Source organism: Equus quagga, chromosome 16, assembly GCF_021613505.1.
Source record: "Equus quagga isolate Etosha38 chromosome 16, UCLA_HA_Equagga_1.0, whole genome shotgun sequence".
NCBI lineage: Eukaryota > Metazoa > Chordata > Mammalia > Perissodactyla > Equidae > Equus > Equus quagga.
Window position 1 is genome coordinate 26,816,581 of NC_060282.1, and position 14,389 is coordinate 26,830,969.

Below are 14,389 nucleotides of genomic sequence, written 5' to 3' on the forward strand. Positions count from 1 at the left end.
CCATGGAAACATTTTTTAATATTCACTGTGAGATAGATTGTTGACATATTTGATATGGGCTAGCTGATGCACATCCTATCGTTATAAACTCTCATGCCAATTTCATAAGGAATTTACTTGACTTTCTGTCATGTCTCTGAGCCTGAGTCCTCACTCTTATCCATAAACCTTTCTATTGTACCTCAAAAGACTAGTACTTACGAATTCATCAGTTTGAAAATTGAGAGTTCACGTCACAAATTTTAATTGAAAGATCCTTTGAAATAAGTGTATATGTATTTTTATGCATACATATACAGTAGTCCCCCCTTATCTGCTGTTTCACTTTCTGCAGTTTCAGTTACCTGCAGTCAACCACAGTCTGAAATATTAGATGGAAAATACCAGAAATAAACAATTCATAAGTTTTAAATTGTGTGCCATTCTGAGTAGCATGATGAGATCTTGCTGTATCCCACCTGGGATATGAATCTTCCCTTTGTCCAGGATATCCACGTTTTATATGCTCTCACTCTTTAATCATTAAGTAGCCATCTCAGTTATCAGATCAACTGTTGTGGTATGACAGTGTTTGTGTTCAAGTAGCTTTTATTTTACTTAATAATGGCACCAAAGTTCAAGAGTAGTGATGCTGGCAATTTGGATATGTCAAAGAGAAGCCATAAAGTGGTTCCTTTAAGTGAAAAGGTGAAAGTTTTCAACTTAATAAGGAAAGAGAAAAAATTGTATGCTGTGATTGCTAAGATCTATGGTAAGGACAAATCTTCTATCCATGAAATTGTAAAGAAGGAAAAAGAAGATTGTGCTAGTTTTGCTATTACACCTCAAACTGTAAAAGTTACAGCCTCAGTTCATGATAAGTGCTTAGATAAAAAGGAAAAGTCATTAAATTTGTGGGTGGAAGACATGAACAGCAAACGTATTCTGAATAACGGCAACGTGTTGTACCAGAAAGCACTGAGCCTATAGAAAAACTTCAGCAAAGGATCCCCTGATATAACTGACACCAAGCCATTTACTACAAATAAGGGCTGGTTACGCAGATTCAGGAATATATTTGGATTCAAAGAAACAGAGACTACATCCACATAACTTTTATTACAGTATATTGTTATAATTGTTCTATTTTATTATTAATTATTGTTGTTAATCTCTTGCTGTGTCTATAAGTTAAACTTCATCATAGGTATGAAGGTATAGGAAAAGTGTAGTATAAATAGAGTTCAGTACTATCCATGGTTTCATGCATCCCCTGGCGATCTTGGAATGTATCCCCTGTGGAAAAGGGGGGACTACTGTGTGTACTGTAGATACAGATATGTATACACACATATTTACATATATATTATGAAGGAGAATGTATGTGTGTGTACTCTTTATATTATAATAATTTTAAATTTGCTTTGGCAGGGAGAAAATGAATATAACCTAAAATTCTTTAATATATTGATAGTATCTTGATATTTTACAGTGTCCCTCTATATCATGCATAATCCCATAATTAATCATAATATTTAACTTGGCTTATTTGTGATAGATTCCCATAAATTCTGTAACACTGGACCCTGGTGCACAGCCATTTTGCTCATGCAGTCTGCTGATGATATTTTGCAATTTTGGTGGCTAAGTAGTGAGCAGGGCATTTTGCTGCCATGATCACTTCAAGGATGTAGTCATCTATGCTGCCCTCTGCTGGTCTAATTATAGTGTGGCTCCATCCAAGAGACATGCTCTCCTAAGGTGCCCTTTTTATTGAGAAGAGAAACTTTATACCTTCTCTCCTAATGTAATTTTCCAGCAATTCTCATGGTTTTAGCAATAAAGTAGGTAAATACGAATTTCTTCCATTAAAAACCTATCTTTTTAGTATATAATTTAGAATTCCCTATCAATATGGATATTTTACTCAGCAGTGAATCCATTTTTTTCCTTTCTTTTCTTGACAGACTTTTCCCCCCAAAGTCTTATTTACTTGTTTGCTTCCCTGCTTTATGTAACCCTTGGCTTTGGTTCAAATACGTGATTGCAACATTGTTAATGGCAGAGGAAACATGAAGTAATTTCCCTTGTGAGGGTTATAAAATTGAGCCTGACCGAATGAGTTTATTAATGCATAGATTCAGTCATGACACATTAAATTAGTAGCATGTTCTTTAAAATAAAACTATTTACAATAAAACATACATGTCGTGTCTAGCTTGACGTCAGTATTGCAAATGGTTATATTATATTCTTTGTCATTTTGTTGTTTTGCACAGTACTTAAATATTTTTCATAATATTTCTTTAGAATGGAGTTATGTGAAACTTGAAAGGTTAAAACCAAATGCATTCCTGGTGTTAAAAAAAAAAAAAAACTTAAAGAATTTTATAGATCCTCCTTTTCAATTCAAAAAGAAGTATAAGATTCTCTGATAGTCTAAAATTTAGTATCTTGCCTCAGGGATATGAATGAACTAACCTAGTTAAACACATAAAATGCTACTTGTTTATAATAAACCTGATCACTTATCTAAATTGTGCAGTTTGTTCTATTACATCAACAGATAGTCTTGTTAAAGTTTATCTGACAGTTTTTTTTCTAGCCAAAAAAGTATTGAGAAATACATCTGTCTCATAATTTGCATGCAGAGGATATTTTAATAACCCATTTCTCCCTTCTTTGTCCATATCTTTTTAGGCTGACTGGAAGCTTTGTGCCAGACTTGATAGTGAGCATGAGTAGCCAAATGTGGCTACACCTTCAAACAGATGAAAGCGTCGGATCTGTTGGCTTCAAGGTTAACTACAAAGGTAATGCTGAATTGCTACTGTGGGAAATATGTTATCTTAATACCACCAGAGAATACTTTTGAATTCATGGTTAATTGCATCTACAAAATAAGTTTCCGAGAACACAAGCAAAAATATATTTCAACAAAACACTTTCCTTTTTAAAGTAACTACAAATGTTGATTTCACTTTTCCTTAAGTAAAATTAGGGTTTTTTTAAGTTTAAAGCATGTCTATTTTGCATATCTCTCCCCTAGTCCACTGTACTATCCCTATGCTTTAGTCACTCTGGACTCCTAGCCTTTCCCTGAATAGACAATGTAATTGTATAAATTTTATTTAATTTACCTGGCCAAAAATCTACTAATTATCAAATGCTTAAATACAAAGTAAAGGATTTAATTCCTCAAAGAATCCAACGTACCATTTTTTTGGTAATCCATTCTCTCAGTCTCTCAGAGCAAATAGGTAGTCTTAGTGTTCAGACTGTCAACTCCATAGACTGCAAATGTGTTAAATTGCTCCTGCCCATCCCAGTATTGGTAGTGATACAAACTGATGATTAATGGCATATGTATAACAAATTTTTTTGTTCTATTTTCATTTACAAGAGATAGATGCAAGCGTTGTGAAATCATAAATATCTTTGACACATGATGAACCTGCTTAAAGCCAAATAGAGACAATGGATATATATATGCAACATACAAATTAGAAATGCAAATTTGGAATTTTGACTGAAAAAAATCTAAATGTTAATAAATTCAATTAAAATCTCTGCTTTAAAAGATGAAAATATAAAATAGTCCATCAGAAAGTTATGTTGCTTGAATTTGTTATTTCTATTGTGGTAAAAATCATTATTCTCTATCTTATTGATTAAACAATGACTTATCAAGTAAACAAAATTCTCTTACTTTCGTAATAATTTTAACCAGTTTCCTTCTTCAAACAGTGGCCTGCCATGCCTTTATATCCAGACACATGGAAATGAATGTGTGATGTTGTTGAGAGACAGGAAACATGCATTCTGTGTTTTTAACTTGTGACTAAATTTGGTACTGTGTTAATTTGAAAACTCAACAGCTCAAAGAACTTGTATAAATGTCAGTTTAAAAAAATAAAAAGGTTAGCTTGAGTATAGAGTTAAATATATTTCTCCTCCATTTAAAATCCACATTTATCCCCCTGTAAATAAAACAAAGTTACAAAATTTAAAGAATGGTCAGTGTATGTTGAAAGTATTTATGTTTTGATTTTTTCTTTTTTCTTGTTTTTTCCTTTCTAAATGGCGAAGTGAACCTAGCATCCTCATATTCTCCTTGATTTTATTATTTTCTTCACCCTATGATGATTACTTGTCCCAAAGCCTACAGTTGTTTGAACCTGAGAAACTGTATTAATCATTAATGGTAATACTTCAACAAACACAGTTATTAATGCTCATGAACAGGTTGTAGCAGCAGGGGAGTTCTATCGATATTTACAAGGGTCTCCACTTCACTGCAGTTCAAGAGCTGGAAATACATTGTAAAGTAGCACAATTAAGCATTATTTCGCCTTTTTTCTGCTCAGTTTTCAACAAGAGTAATTCAAAAAATATTTCCTAAGGATCCACTGTGTGCCAGCTGCTGCATACAGAAAGAACAACTGTATATTACCTCTTACAGGAAGATCAGAATATAGTGCAGATAAAAATATACGTAACTATTCATTTACAAATATCCACAGAAATGAGATATTTGAAACCAACACAGGAGATTCTTAATGAATAATGCCCTTATTCTTCTCCCTCCCTTCAATTTGGTCTCTTCCAAACTAACCTTCACACTGCTTGTTAGTGGTGATCTTCCCACAGCAGACAAGTGATCATAGTACACTTCTACTTAAAATGTTTTCATAACTTTTCATTGCTAGAGATAAAGTCCAAAACCTCCAAAGACGTTATCTTCCAGCTTTCTTCGCCCTGTTTCTGTCTTCCTCCCTACAATCCAATTTTATCAATTACCCGTAATTCACTGAACCCAGAAAGTTGTTTCACACTTCTCCTTCTCTGGACATTCAGTAAATTCTACCTATTCTACTTCTAGCTCAGCATCACATGACTCATCCTTTGATACAAATTCAAATATTTCTTCTTCTATGAAACTTTCCTTAACTCTACCCATAGCAAAAGAATACTTCCTCTGTTTTATAAAGCCTATCCATATATATGCACTATATAACCAAGTGGAAATATGTTATATTCATCTTCTATTTCTATTAGCAACCCCCTTCTATGTCCCATAGGTGGTTAATGATTGCTTGTTCAATAAAGTTGAACAAGTGATTTGGCCTATATAATATGATATAATATAGGATAAATATGTCCTCAAAAGTTTAGTTTACAATGATGTTTTCTCCTACTATGAAAATCATATTTTTGCGTTCTCCATAATTTAAAACTTGAGCTCAAAGTTGAAACAGGGCTCATTTTGAGGTTTCAAATTTTGATTTGCTGATAACTTCAGCAACTTTGCCTACTAAAAATAATTTTCATAATTACCATGCTTTCTGTTAAGTAGTGTGTTGGTTCTAAATGGAACACCTGCTAAAAATCCTTTCCAGATATAAGTCTAAAGATATCTTCGTTTTTCTGTCATCTGTAGATTTTGCATAAGATAACATTAAATGTAGAGATCCTATAAATTAAATGTATATTTTGTTATTTAAATTTAAAAAATTTTAAAAGTAGTGACTAAATTATGTAATTTAGATTTTGTTTTTTACAATATATTTTAATTCTTAAATTGTGTTTTGTTAATTACCTAGAAAGTGTTTTTTAAACTTGATTTTAAAGGAAATAAGATTTCAAATGAAATCTCCTGTTAGAAACCCAAAATAGAAAAAGATTAAAAGTTGAGCTGTCTGGTGGAACTGGGGTGGAAAGGAGAATTGACAGCCCCCATTGGTAAGACTGCCCTTCATTCCCTCCAAATATGAGGAAGAATCCTAGTGCTCCAAAAAACATGATTTGAAAATGACTGTTCTAAGACCATGCTATTGACTGAGAGACCAAAAATTTATCTGTGAATATAAAGTGATACATAATTGCCCAATTAAGTTTTCTTTATCTTAGAACTTCAGCCTTAATTTTTGGAACCATCAATGCTTTTTTCTGTAGAGTTTGAACAGTGCCTATGTTAAAATACTGAAAAGCAACAAATGTTGCAAATCAAGAATAGACCTTTGTTATAAATGCAATTCATTCTTATTCAATCCGGATTCATTTATTGTTTATTATGTGCATGGCAGTGTGCTGATTACTGTATGGAATAGAGAAATGAATAAAATTCCACCAGACTTTTGGGAAATTTAATGATATTCTTTACCTATTAAAACAGGTCATGTCCATGTTGGATACAACAAGTCTGCCGTTTCAATTCACAGGAGATTGATGAGTTTGCCAAAATTATGATTCAAGATGTGACAGCAGGTGTTCCTGCTAAAAAGGAAGAATAACCTGTCCATTTATCTTGCCCCATTACCCTTAAAGACGTCAGTTTAGTTTTCTTTTTTTTATATTGTCATTATTTCAAATGCATATTAACCAGAAAGGAAGCAAAAAGGAAGATAGTTTTTTTTCATTGGACACATTAGCATCCATTAACACTGCACTATTTTTTTGGACATATTTTCATCTTCATCTTAGGAAGCCTAAGCAACATTAAAAGATTAAATAATACATACTCTGAGCCTTGTATATTGCAATCATTTTGCCTACATTAGCTCATTAAATCTCATTAGAACTCCAAGAGGTAAGAATTATTACTAATTTTTTACAGATCAGAAAACTGACTAGGATGTAAGCATCATGATGATAGGAAATTTGGTCTGTTTTGTTCACTTTTGTTTACCCAGTACCTAGCACAAACCTAACAAATAGTGAGCATTCAGTAAATAATTTTGGAATTTCTGAATGTATTAGCATGAGTGTCAGATCATTAACTTACTGCAGAACCTATATGCAACTCTAAGTTTGTTGACTTCATGCTATTCTCCATTATACAGTGTAACATCCTAGGTAGATTTTGAGGGGTTTGGGGAAGCACAAAGTCTGGAGACAAGCTGGAGACTCCAATCAGTGTAAAAAGAATGAGGGCACCACAAGATTGAGTTAGATTACTGAGCTCCCATTGTCTCATCAGGTGACGTAAGACTAAAGTGTCCGCAGGTGCACGTGCACACACACAACAAAAACCACCTGATTTCAAATGTCTGTGCAATTTTATTTCCACATCGTTATTTGATATTCTTTAGGAATACTTAGTAAGAGAGCTTAAAATCCAAGTCAGAGGCATATAAAGAAAAATCTCCAGGCTTCATAGAGTTCAAAAAATGATATTATATCATCTTTTTAGAAAGCAGACATTGTAATTGTTTGATTGATTTTTTAGTTGTGTGATAGTGTGCATTCTCAACAATATATATTAATAGCAAGCACTTACTACTGAGTGGTTATATACTGTTGTAAGCACATGTATTGTCTCATATAATCAACCGCAAGAAACCTATGAGGTAAGGTAGTGTTATTATCCCTGTCATACAGATGAAGTAACTGAGGCACAGCAAGTTAGGCAATTTGTTCAAGATCACATGGCTAGTACATGCAAAATTAAGATGTGACTCTCAATTCTGTGTATTTAGACTGCTGCTTTTCAGAAACTTTATAGTATTTTCATAAAACTTACTTAGCCTAAAGTTAAATTTATTTATATATTTAAATATTAAAATAGCTTTCAACTAAAATACAGGGCTAGAGTTTAAAATTTTGATGAAGCCATCTGCTTTTATGGGATGACCTAAAATCTTGAAATGGAACATTTTCATGAAAAATGATGATTTTTCTTAGATATTTAGAAACATTAATTTCAGTGGTTTAAAGTAAACTCAGCATCCCTTTCCCTAATTTCCCTCATTGTAGAACTGAGGAATCAAAATTCCACTGTTTGCTCAAATGCAAGTCTTTAGTAATTAGGACATATGCCAGAGATAAGATGGAGTGATACCAAAATTTGCAAATTAAACGATTATTTACAAGTATTTCACCCAAATGTAAGTTCACATTTAATTAAAAACCTAATACCCAATCTTTTAATACACTCTCAGATTCAACTTACTAACAGTTTGACTACAATTTTTTCATCTAATTGAATTTGTGAATTCGACTATAGTTTCTTTTTATGCTAGTTTCACAAAATTTGAGTTTTAAGATAATGGCCGTATCTCAGAACGAGTCAGGGTGTTTGTCAGTGCTCTGGAACAATTTGAATTACATAAAAATTGCATGTTTTTGAGAGCAAGAAATAACCTATAAAACCGTTTGGGCATTTTTACATAAAGATAAATATTTAGCAAATTTTAATTTTTTTCCTATGACTGTAAGTCTCTTCATATCTCCTCTTGGATTACTGTTGGTCATTTATATTTTGTTAGCAAATTTTCTAGGTTATCTATAATTTTCAAATGTACTGACATTTCATATGTATTTTATTTCTTGAAACAAAGCTTTTTAAAAATTGATAAAGATATCTTATCCAGATAATTTATTTATGGTTTATATTAATTCCAAGGAGTAAATATTTTCTCTCTCTCTTTACCTGCATCTGCTTTTTTGCTTGCCCAGCAATCCTTCCACTTTCTTCTAGGAACTGAACTACTCTAGGCTTTGATGAACTTTCTCTCTTCCAATTGTGTACAGCTCTATAGGTTTGGGGGGAACTAATTGGAATTCCCTTTGATACAGTTATCAGTCCAGAATCTGGGGCAATTGATATAGATTATGGGTGAAAGAAAATCTTTTTTTTGAAGTTATAAACTCTAAGAGTCATTTAACTTCATGTTACCGGAAAGCAACGTTTGTTACCTTATGTCAATAACTTACGAACAGTGACTAGGCAGAACTAACAGATGGAAAAATTTAAAAAAAATGGATTGTGGACATAATTGAAACTCCTAAATGCCTGAAGGGAACACTAGACCTCAGTTTTCCAATTGTATGAGGCTATAAACTTTTCCTTATTTAAGCCATGGAGAGTTCAATTTCTGTCATTTATAGCTAAATGAGCCTTAATTAACACACTTGTCATCTCTTTGTTGTTTAATTCCTTCAACATAGAAAAAAGAGAATATCTGTATTATAGTTTAATGCTTTCAGAATCAGATGTATTTCTTTCTCTATTTTTAAAATGTGTTAGCATGGGAAAGCACCATAAATGGGCCCAATGGGGAGTGTGTACCCGTAGAAAGGAACAGTTATATTTGAGTAATATTTAATATGTTCTCTTTTTTTTCAGGAAAGGAAACAGAAATATTAGAATTTCATAATTACCTTCTGCTAGCAGTATGCATTCATACTGGGCAAAATTATTAATCTTACCACCTGTGCCTTAATGCCATTATTTATGAACTAAGTTTTGGTCCCAGTTTGTTTTGTCTTCAAATCGTATCATGAGATTGACTGAGATGTTTTGAAAGTCGCGTCAATTTCTTGGTTCTTACATGATTAGTTATGACACTGAGACACAATCTTGCTTAGTTATCGCTAAAATCATGTTGCGGGATAAGGCAAAATCTGTGTAAAATGTTTTTGATTCTTTTTTCTACCTTAAGATTTCTATTATGAATAGTTCAGAAATAGACTAACATATATATGGTCAATTAATTTTCAGCAAACGTACTAAGGAGTTCAATAGGGAAAGGATATTCTTTTTTTAATAAATGGCACTGAAACAGCCACATGCCAAAAAAAAAAATCTGAACCCTTACCCCAGACAATATACAAAAATTAATTTGAAATGGATTATAGACCTAAATATAAGAGCTAAATCTATAAAACTTTAGGAAGAAAACATAGAAGAAAAGCATAGTTAGCTTGGTTTAGGGAAAGTTTTCTTAGATAGAAGACCAAAAGCATGTTATATGTTATGGACTAAATGTTTATGTCCCCTCCTCCAAATTCATATTGAAGCCATAACCCCCAATGTGATTGTATTTGGGAATGGGACCTCAAGGAGGTAATTCAGTTTAGATAAGGTCATGAGGGTAAGGCCTTCCAGATAGAATTAGTGCCTTATAAGAAGAGACACCAGAGAGGCTGCTCTCTCCCTCCAGGTGCTTGCACTGAGAAAAGGCCTTGTGAACACTTAGAGTGAAGGCAGCTATCTGTAAGCCAGGAAAAGAGTCCTGGGCAGAACCTGGCCATGCTGGTGCCCTGATCTTGGATATCCCAGCCTTCTGAACTGTGAGAAAATTATTTCTGTTGTTTAAGTCACCCAGTTTATGGTATTTTGCAATGGGAGCCCAAGTAAACTACGACATTATAGAAGAAAATAATTGATAAATTAGAATTCATCAAAATTAAAAACATTTGACCACCAAAAGGCACTGTTAAAAAAATGAAAAGGCAAACTACAGATGGGAAGGAAATAATTGCAACTATCTCTCTATAGATAGATAGACAGATATCTATATATATAAAATATTTATGTATATATATATATACATAAAATAAGGGACTTGTATCCAGAATATGTATGTATAATGAATTTTAATAACTCAGCAAGAGAATAAAGCAAACTATCCTATTTAAAATGGGTAAAAGAATTGGCCAGGACGGGTCCCATTGCTGAGTGGTTAAGTCTGTGGGCTCCGCTGCGGCGGCCCAGGGTTTCTCTGGTTCAGATCCTGGGCTTGAACATGGCACTGCTCGTCAGGCCACGTTAAGGCGGTGTCCCACATGACACAACTAGAAGGACATGCAACTAAGAATATACAACTATGTACCAAGGGGATTTGGGGAGATAAAGCAGAAAGCAAAAAACAGAAGATTGGCAAGACTTGTTAGCTCAGGTGCCGATCTTTAAAAAAAAAGAATTGGCCGGACACTTGACCAAGTAAGAGACACAGATAGCTAAAAAGCATATGGAAAAAAATGCTTACCATCATTGTCATTAAGGCAATGCAAATTAAAACCTTAAGGAGATACCACTGTACGCCCACTAGAATGGTGAAGATTAAAAAGTACTGACTTGGGAAGGAAGTTTAACAACTGGACCTCTCATACACTGTTGGTAGGAAGGTAAAATGGTGTAACCAATTTTGAAAGCAATTTAACCATTTCTTAAAGTTAAGCATGAGCCTCCCATAAAACCCAGCCACTTCACTCCTAGACATTTTCCCAAGAGAAATGAAAGCAAATGTCCATACCAAGACTTGCACAAGAATATACATAGCAGATTTTTCTTTTAATCTCCCCAAACTGGAAACAACCTGAATGTTCATCCATTGGTGACTATATGAACAAAATGGGGTATGTCCACACAGTGGAATACTACTCATCAAAAAAAAAAAAAAAAGGAAATAATTAACACACACAAAAACATGGATGAAAATGAAAATCATCATGCTTGGTGAAAAAAGCCAGTCAAAAAAAAGAGTACATCCTGCAATGAGTCTATTTATATAAAATTCTAGAAAATGGTAACTAAAATTTATAGTAACAGATAGATAATTTATTTTTTGGGCACTGAGGTGAGAGGAGGAATGCATTGGCAAGGGCCCAGAGAAACCTTTTGTGGTGGTAGATATGCTCATTATCTTGACTACGGTGATGGTTTCACAGGTGTATGCGTATGTTAAAATTTGTCAAACCGTACTTTTTAAATATGGGCAGTTTATCATCAGTTATACCTCAGTGAAGCTGTAAACAAAGTTCTGTGTTAACCTTACCAAGTAATGTTTTGAAATGAACACTAATGTAACCGTATTATTTTTAATGGTATTATTATTTTGAGAGAAGAAAGAAAAAGATTATGAGCAAAATGTTTCAACAATTTTTGACAAGAAAGCAAGAACAATGTTTCATTCAAAAGATTTTAAGTAGAAGAGAATAGTATGTTCTCAGAATTGATTTTTTACATGCTGTAGTGGTTATGCTTTGCAGAATTCAAGTTTTTCTTTTATTTTCTTTTTAGTAAGTTAAATCTGTTTAAAAAAAGTGTCAATGATATAATAGAGATTATGATAAGGAAAATTTATACTCAAGGAACAAATGAAGTGCTGAAAATTGCATTCATTTTTTCATTTTCCACTAAATACTCTTAGGCATATGCAAGGTGTTACAAATTGAAAATTCATTACAATCAACTACTTATTTCTTAATCGTGGTGGTATGTGCCTGAGAAAACCTGACTTGTTTTTGTAAGGAACTGATTCTTATTGAAACTGGAACCATCCTTTGTTTTCTCAAGTTATAAGAGATTTTTTCATTTTTTCTCCATTTATATGATTTTTTCACCTCTTTATTAGGATATTTCTCCAGAAGTCACCATCTGTAGGATCCCAAAGTTAAGCCTTGTTATATTTCTGATTAGAGTCAGTTAAAAAAAGTCTTCACCACATAATATATTTGTAGAGTGAAGAAATGATATCTAGCAAGAGAGTTAATTGTGTGTCTACTTTTTTGGCCTTTTAGTTAGTATATTTAAACAGAGATCATGACAATCCATCATTGCACCCCCACAGTACTTACTACAATTCAAATGATGGTCCAACAAATTTATTAAACTGTAATCTGCAAGAGAGCTCATTGAAATTAATGTAAAACCAAAATGGCTTTCACTATTAAAGAATTACTGTTTTATTAACAGTGGATTCTAAATTTTTAATTTTAACAACATGCTTTAAAGCAGAAAACTAATAATGAATGAGTAATAAACATCTTTCAAGACTTTATTTGAAATTCGTGAATCTCCACATTTTCCCATTTATTTCTTGGTTTTCTAGTGCTATAAAATCAAATTAGTGAAATAAAATCATGTAAGGCATATTTATATCATTTCTTTTTATTTTACAGATATTTCTTATTTCTGCATAGTCTGTTCTTTAAATCAAGTGAATTCAATTTAACCAGATCAAAGTCATCTATAGAAAATGCTTAGATGATGATTTGATATTCTATTAAAAATGCACTCTGTCAATAATACAAACAATGTTTAATTACGTTGAAAATAAAACTGAAGTTTCTAGTTACTTAGAAACTAAATTATTTATCATATAGTAACATAATATTAGCATGTACAGGGATGTATTTCAATGTTTGTACAATTATATCCGAGTCTAAATTCATTTATGTACATAACTATTTTCCTCTGGAGTGTACTGTGTGCATCACTGATTCAATATTTGCTGAAAGGACAGTTTTCATGTCTTTAAAACAAGGAGCTTGGACTAAATAGTCTGCATTTCCTTTGAGTTCTATCATTCTCTTACTAGATTTGATAAATTAAATATTGATATATTTGTTGTACTGTCCAAGAATATTATATTCAATATTCATTCATTACAGTAAAATGATATACCTTCAGTGGAATGTTCTTTGTATGAGTTCCGAGGTAAATCTCTCCCTCAGAATTTACTCCGGGTTGAATGCCTTACTATCTAGTGGTGGTCTGTTAACATTAAATCAGTGAGCCCCCTTGAGTTTTCCCATTATTGTGTCTTTTGAGATATCTCTTTTCTTCATATCATTTTCATTTTCTTTGTTGAAATCTTGTAACTTTTAAAAAATGATTTCTCTTTTCTAGGAAAAATTACAAAGTCACGTGTTTTTGTGGGATTTTCATGATAACATTTCAATCTGCCTCTCAGAATAAGGAGAGCTTTTAAGCATGACTCATGAAAACTTTTATGTTAGAGTAAGATTTATTCTTTTTGTTCTTGCTCATTTTTAGCTTAAAGGATTATTTTATTTTATTTTACATTCAATACGTCAAGTTCCTTCAGAAAAGTACTGCTCTTAAAATCTCCAATTTGACTTTGTTTATCCCAATCTGCTGTGAGAACTAAGCCCTTTCTTTCTATGCCCCCAGAATGAGAATGAATGGCAGTAGAATATTAAAACTAATGTCAATTTTAAAATATTCATTGAGTTTCGACTATATGCCAGGCATTGTGGAGAGGATAAGGTACATAGCAGAAAATAAGAGACTTAGTCACTGCTTTCAGTCTAGTGAGAAAAGACACACTTAACAAGTAATTGTAAGTGCAATGAGTGCTAAGAATGACAAATAGAATGTGCTCTTCGCAGACTTAAAACACTTAATGCCTGCTTCAAGGAAAGCTTTCTTGAGGAGGTGAACCTGGACTGAGATCTGAGATTGAGTAGGAGTTACAGGCTGGAAGCCGGGCAGCATGCCCCACATGTGCAGATGACAAGTTCCACTGGAGCACCTGATAGAATTTCAGGATGTATGGCAAAAATGGAGAGAGAGAAAGCTGGGGAGCAGTCCTAGATAATGCTGGAGAGATGGAAAAGAGCAGGTCATGCTTTGGTGCAGGAGCCCATGTATGAATTTATGATGATTAAGGATGTCCATTTTCCCCATGGAAGTGAACCACCACTCCACCCACTCCCAGGTAGGCAGCTTTTTCAGTTTTCCTCTGGACAAGGACTAGTATTTATTAAAATAATGAAACTTCTGGAACATGGAAACTAGAACAGACTTTTGAGGTAACTGAATCAAATATACTCATTTCCTCTAAGGTGAGGAAACTGCAGCCCTTAAATTTGATTGATT

At 33.0% G+C, this 14,389-nt stretch overlaps 1 protein-coding gene across 1 annotated transcript in view; it reads left to right on the top strand.

Moving 5' to 3' along the window:
• Positions 1–14,389, top strand: part of CSMD3 (CUB and Sushi multiple domains 3) — a 1,175,747-nt gene that overhangs the window by 640,644 nt on the left and 520,714 nt on the right. Inside the window, exon 13 of the mRNA XM_046642300.1 lies at positions 2,680–2,792. Coding sequence (XP_046498256.1) covers positions 2,680–2,792 — 113 coding nt within the window. The remainder of the gene's footprint in view (positions 1–2,679; positions 2,793–14,389) is intronic.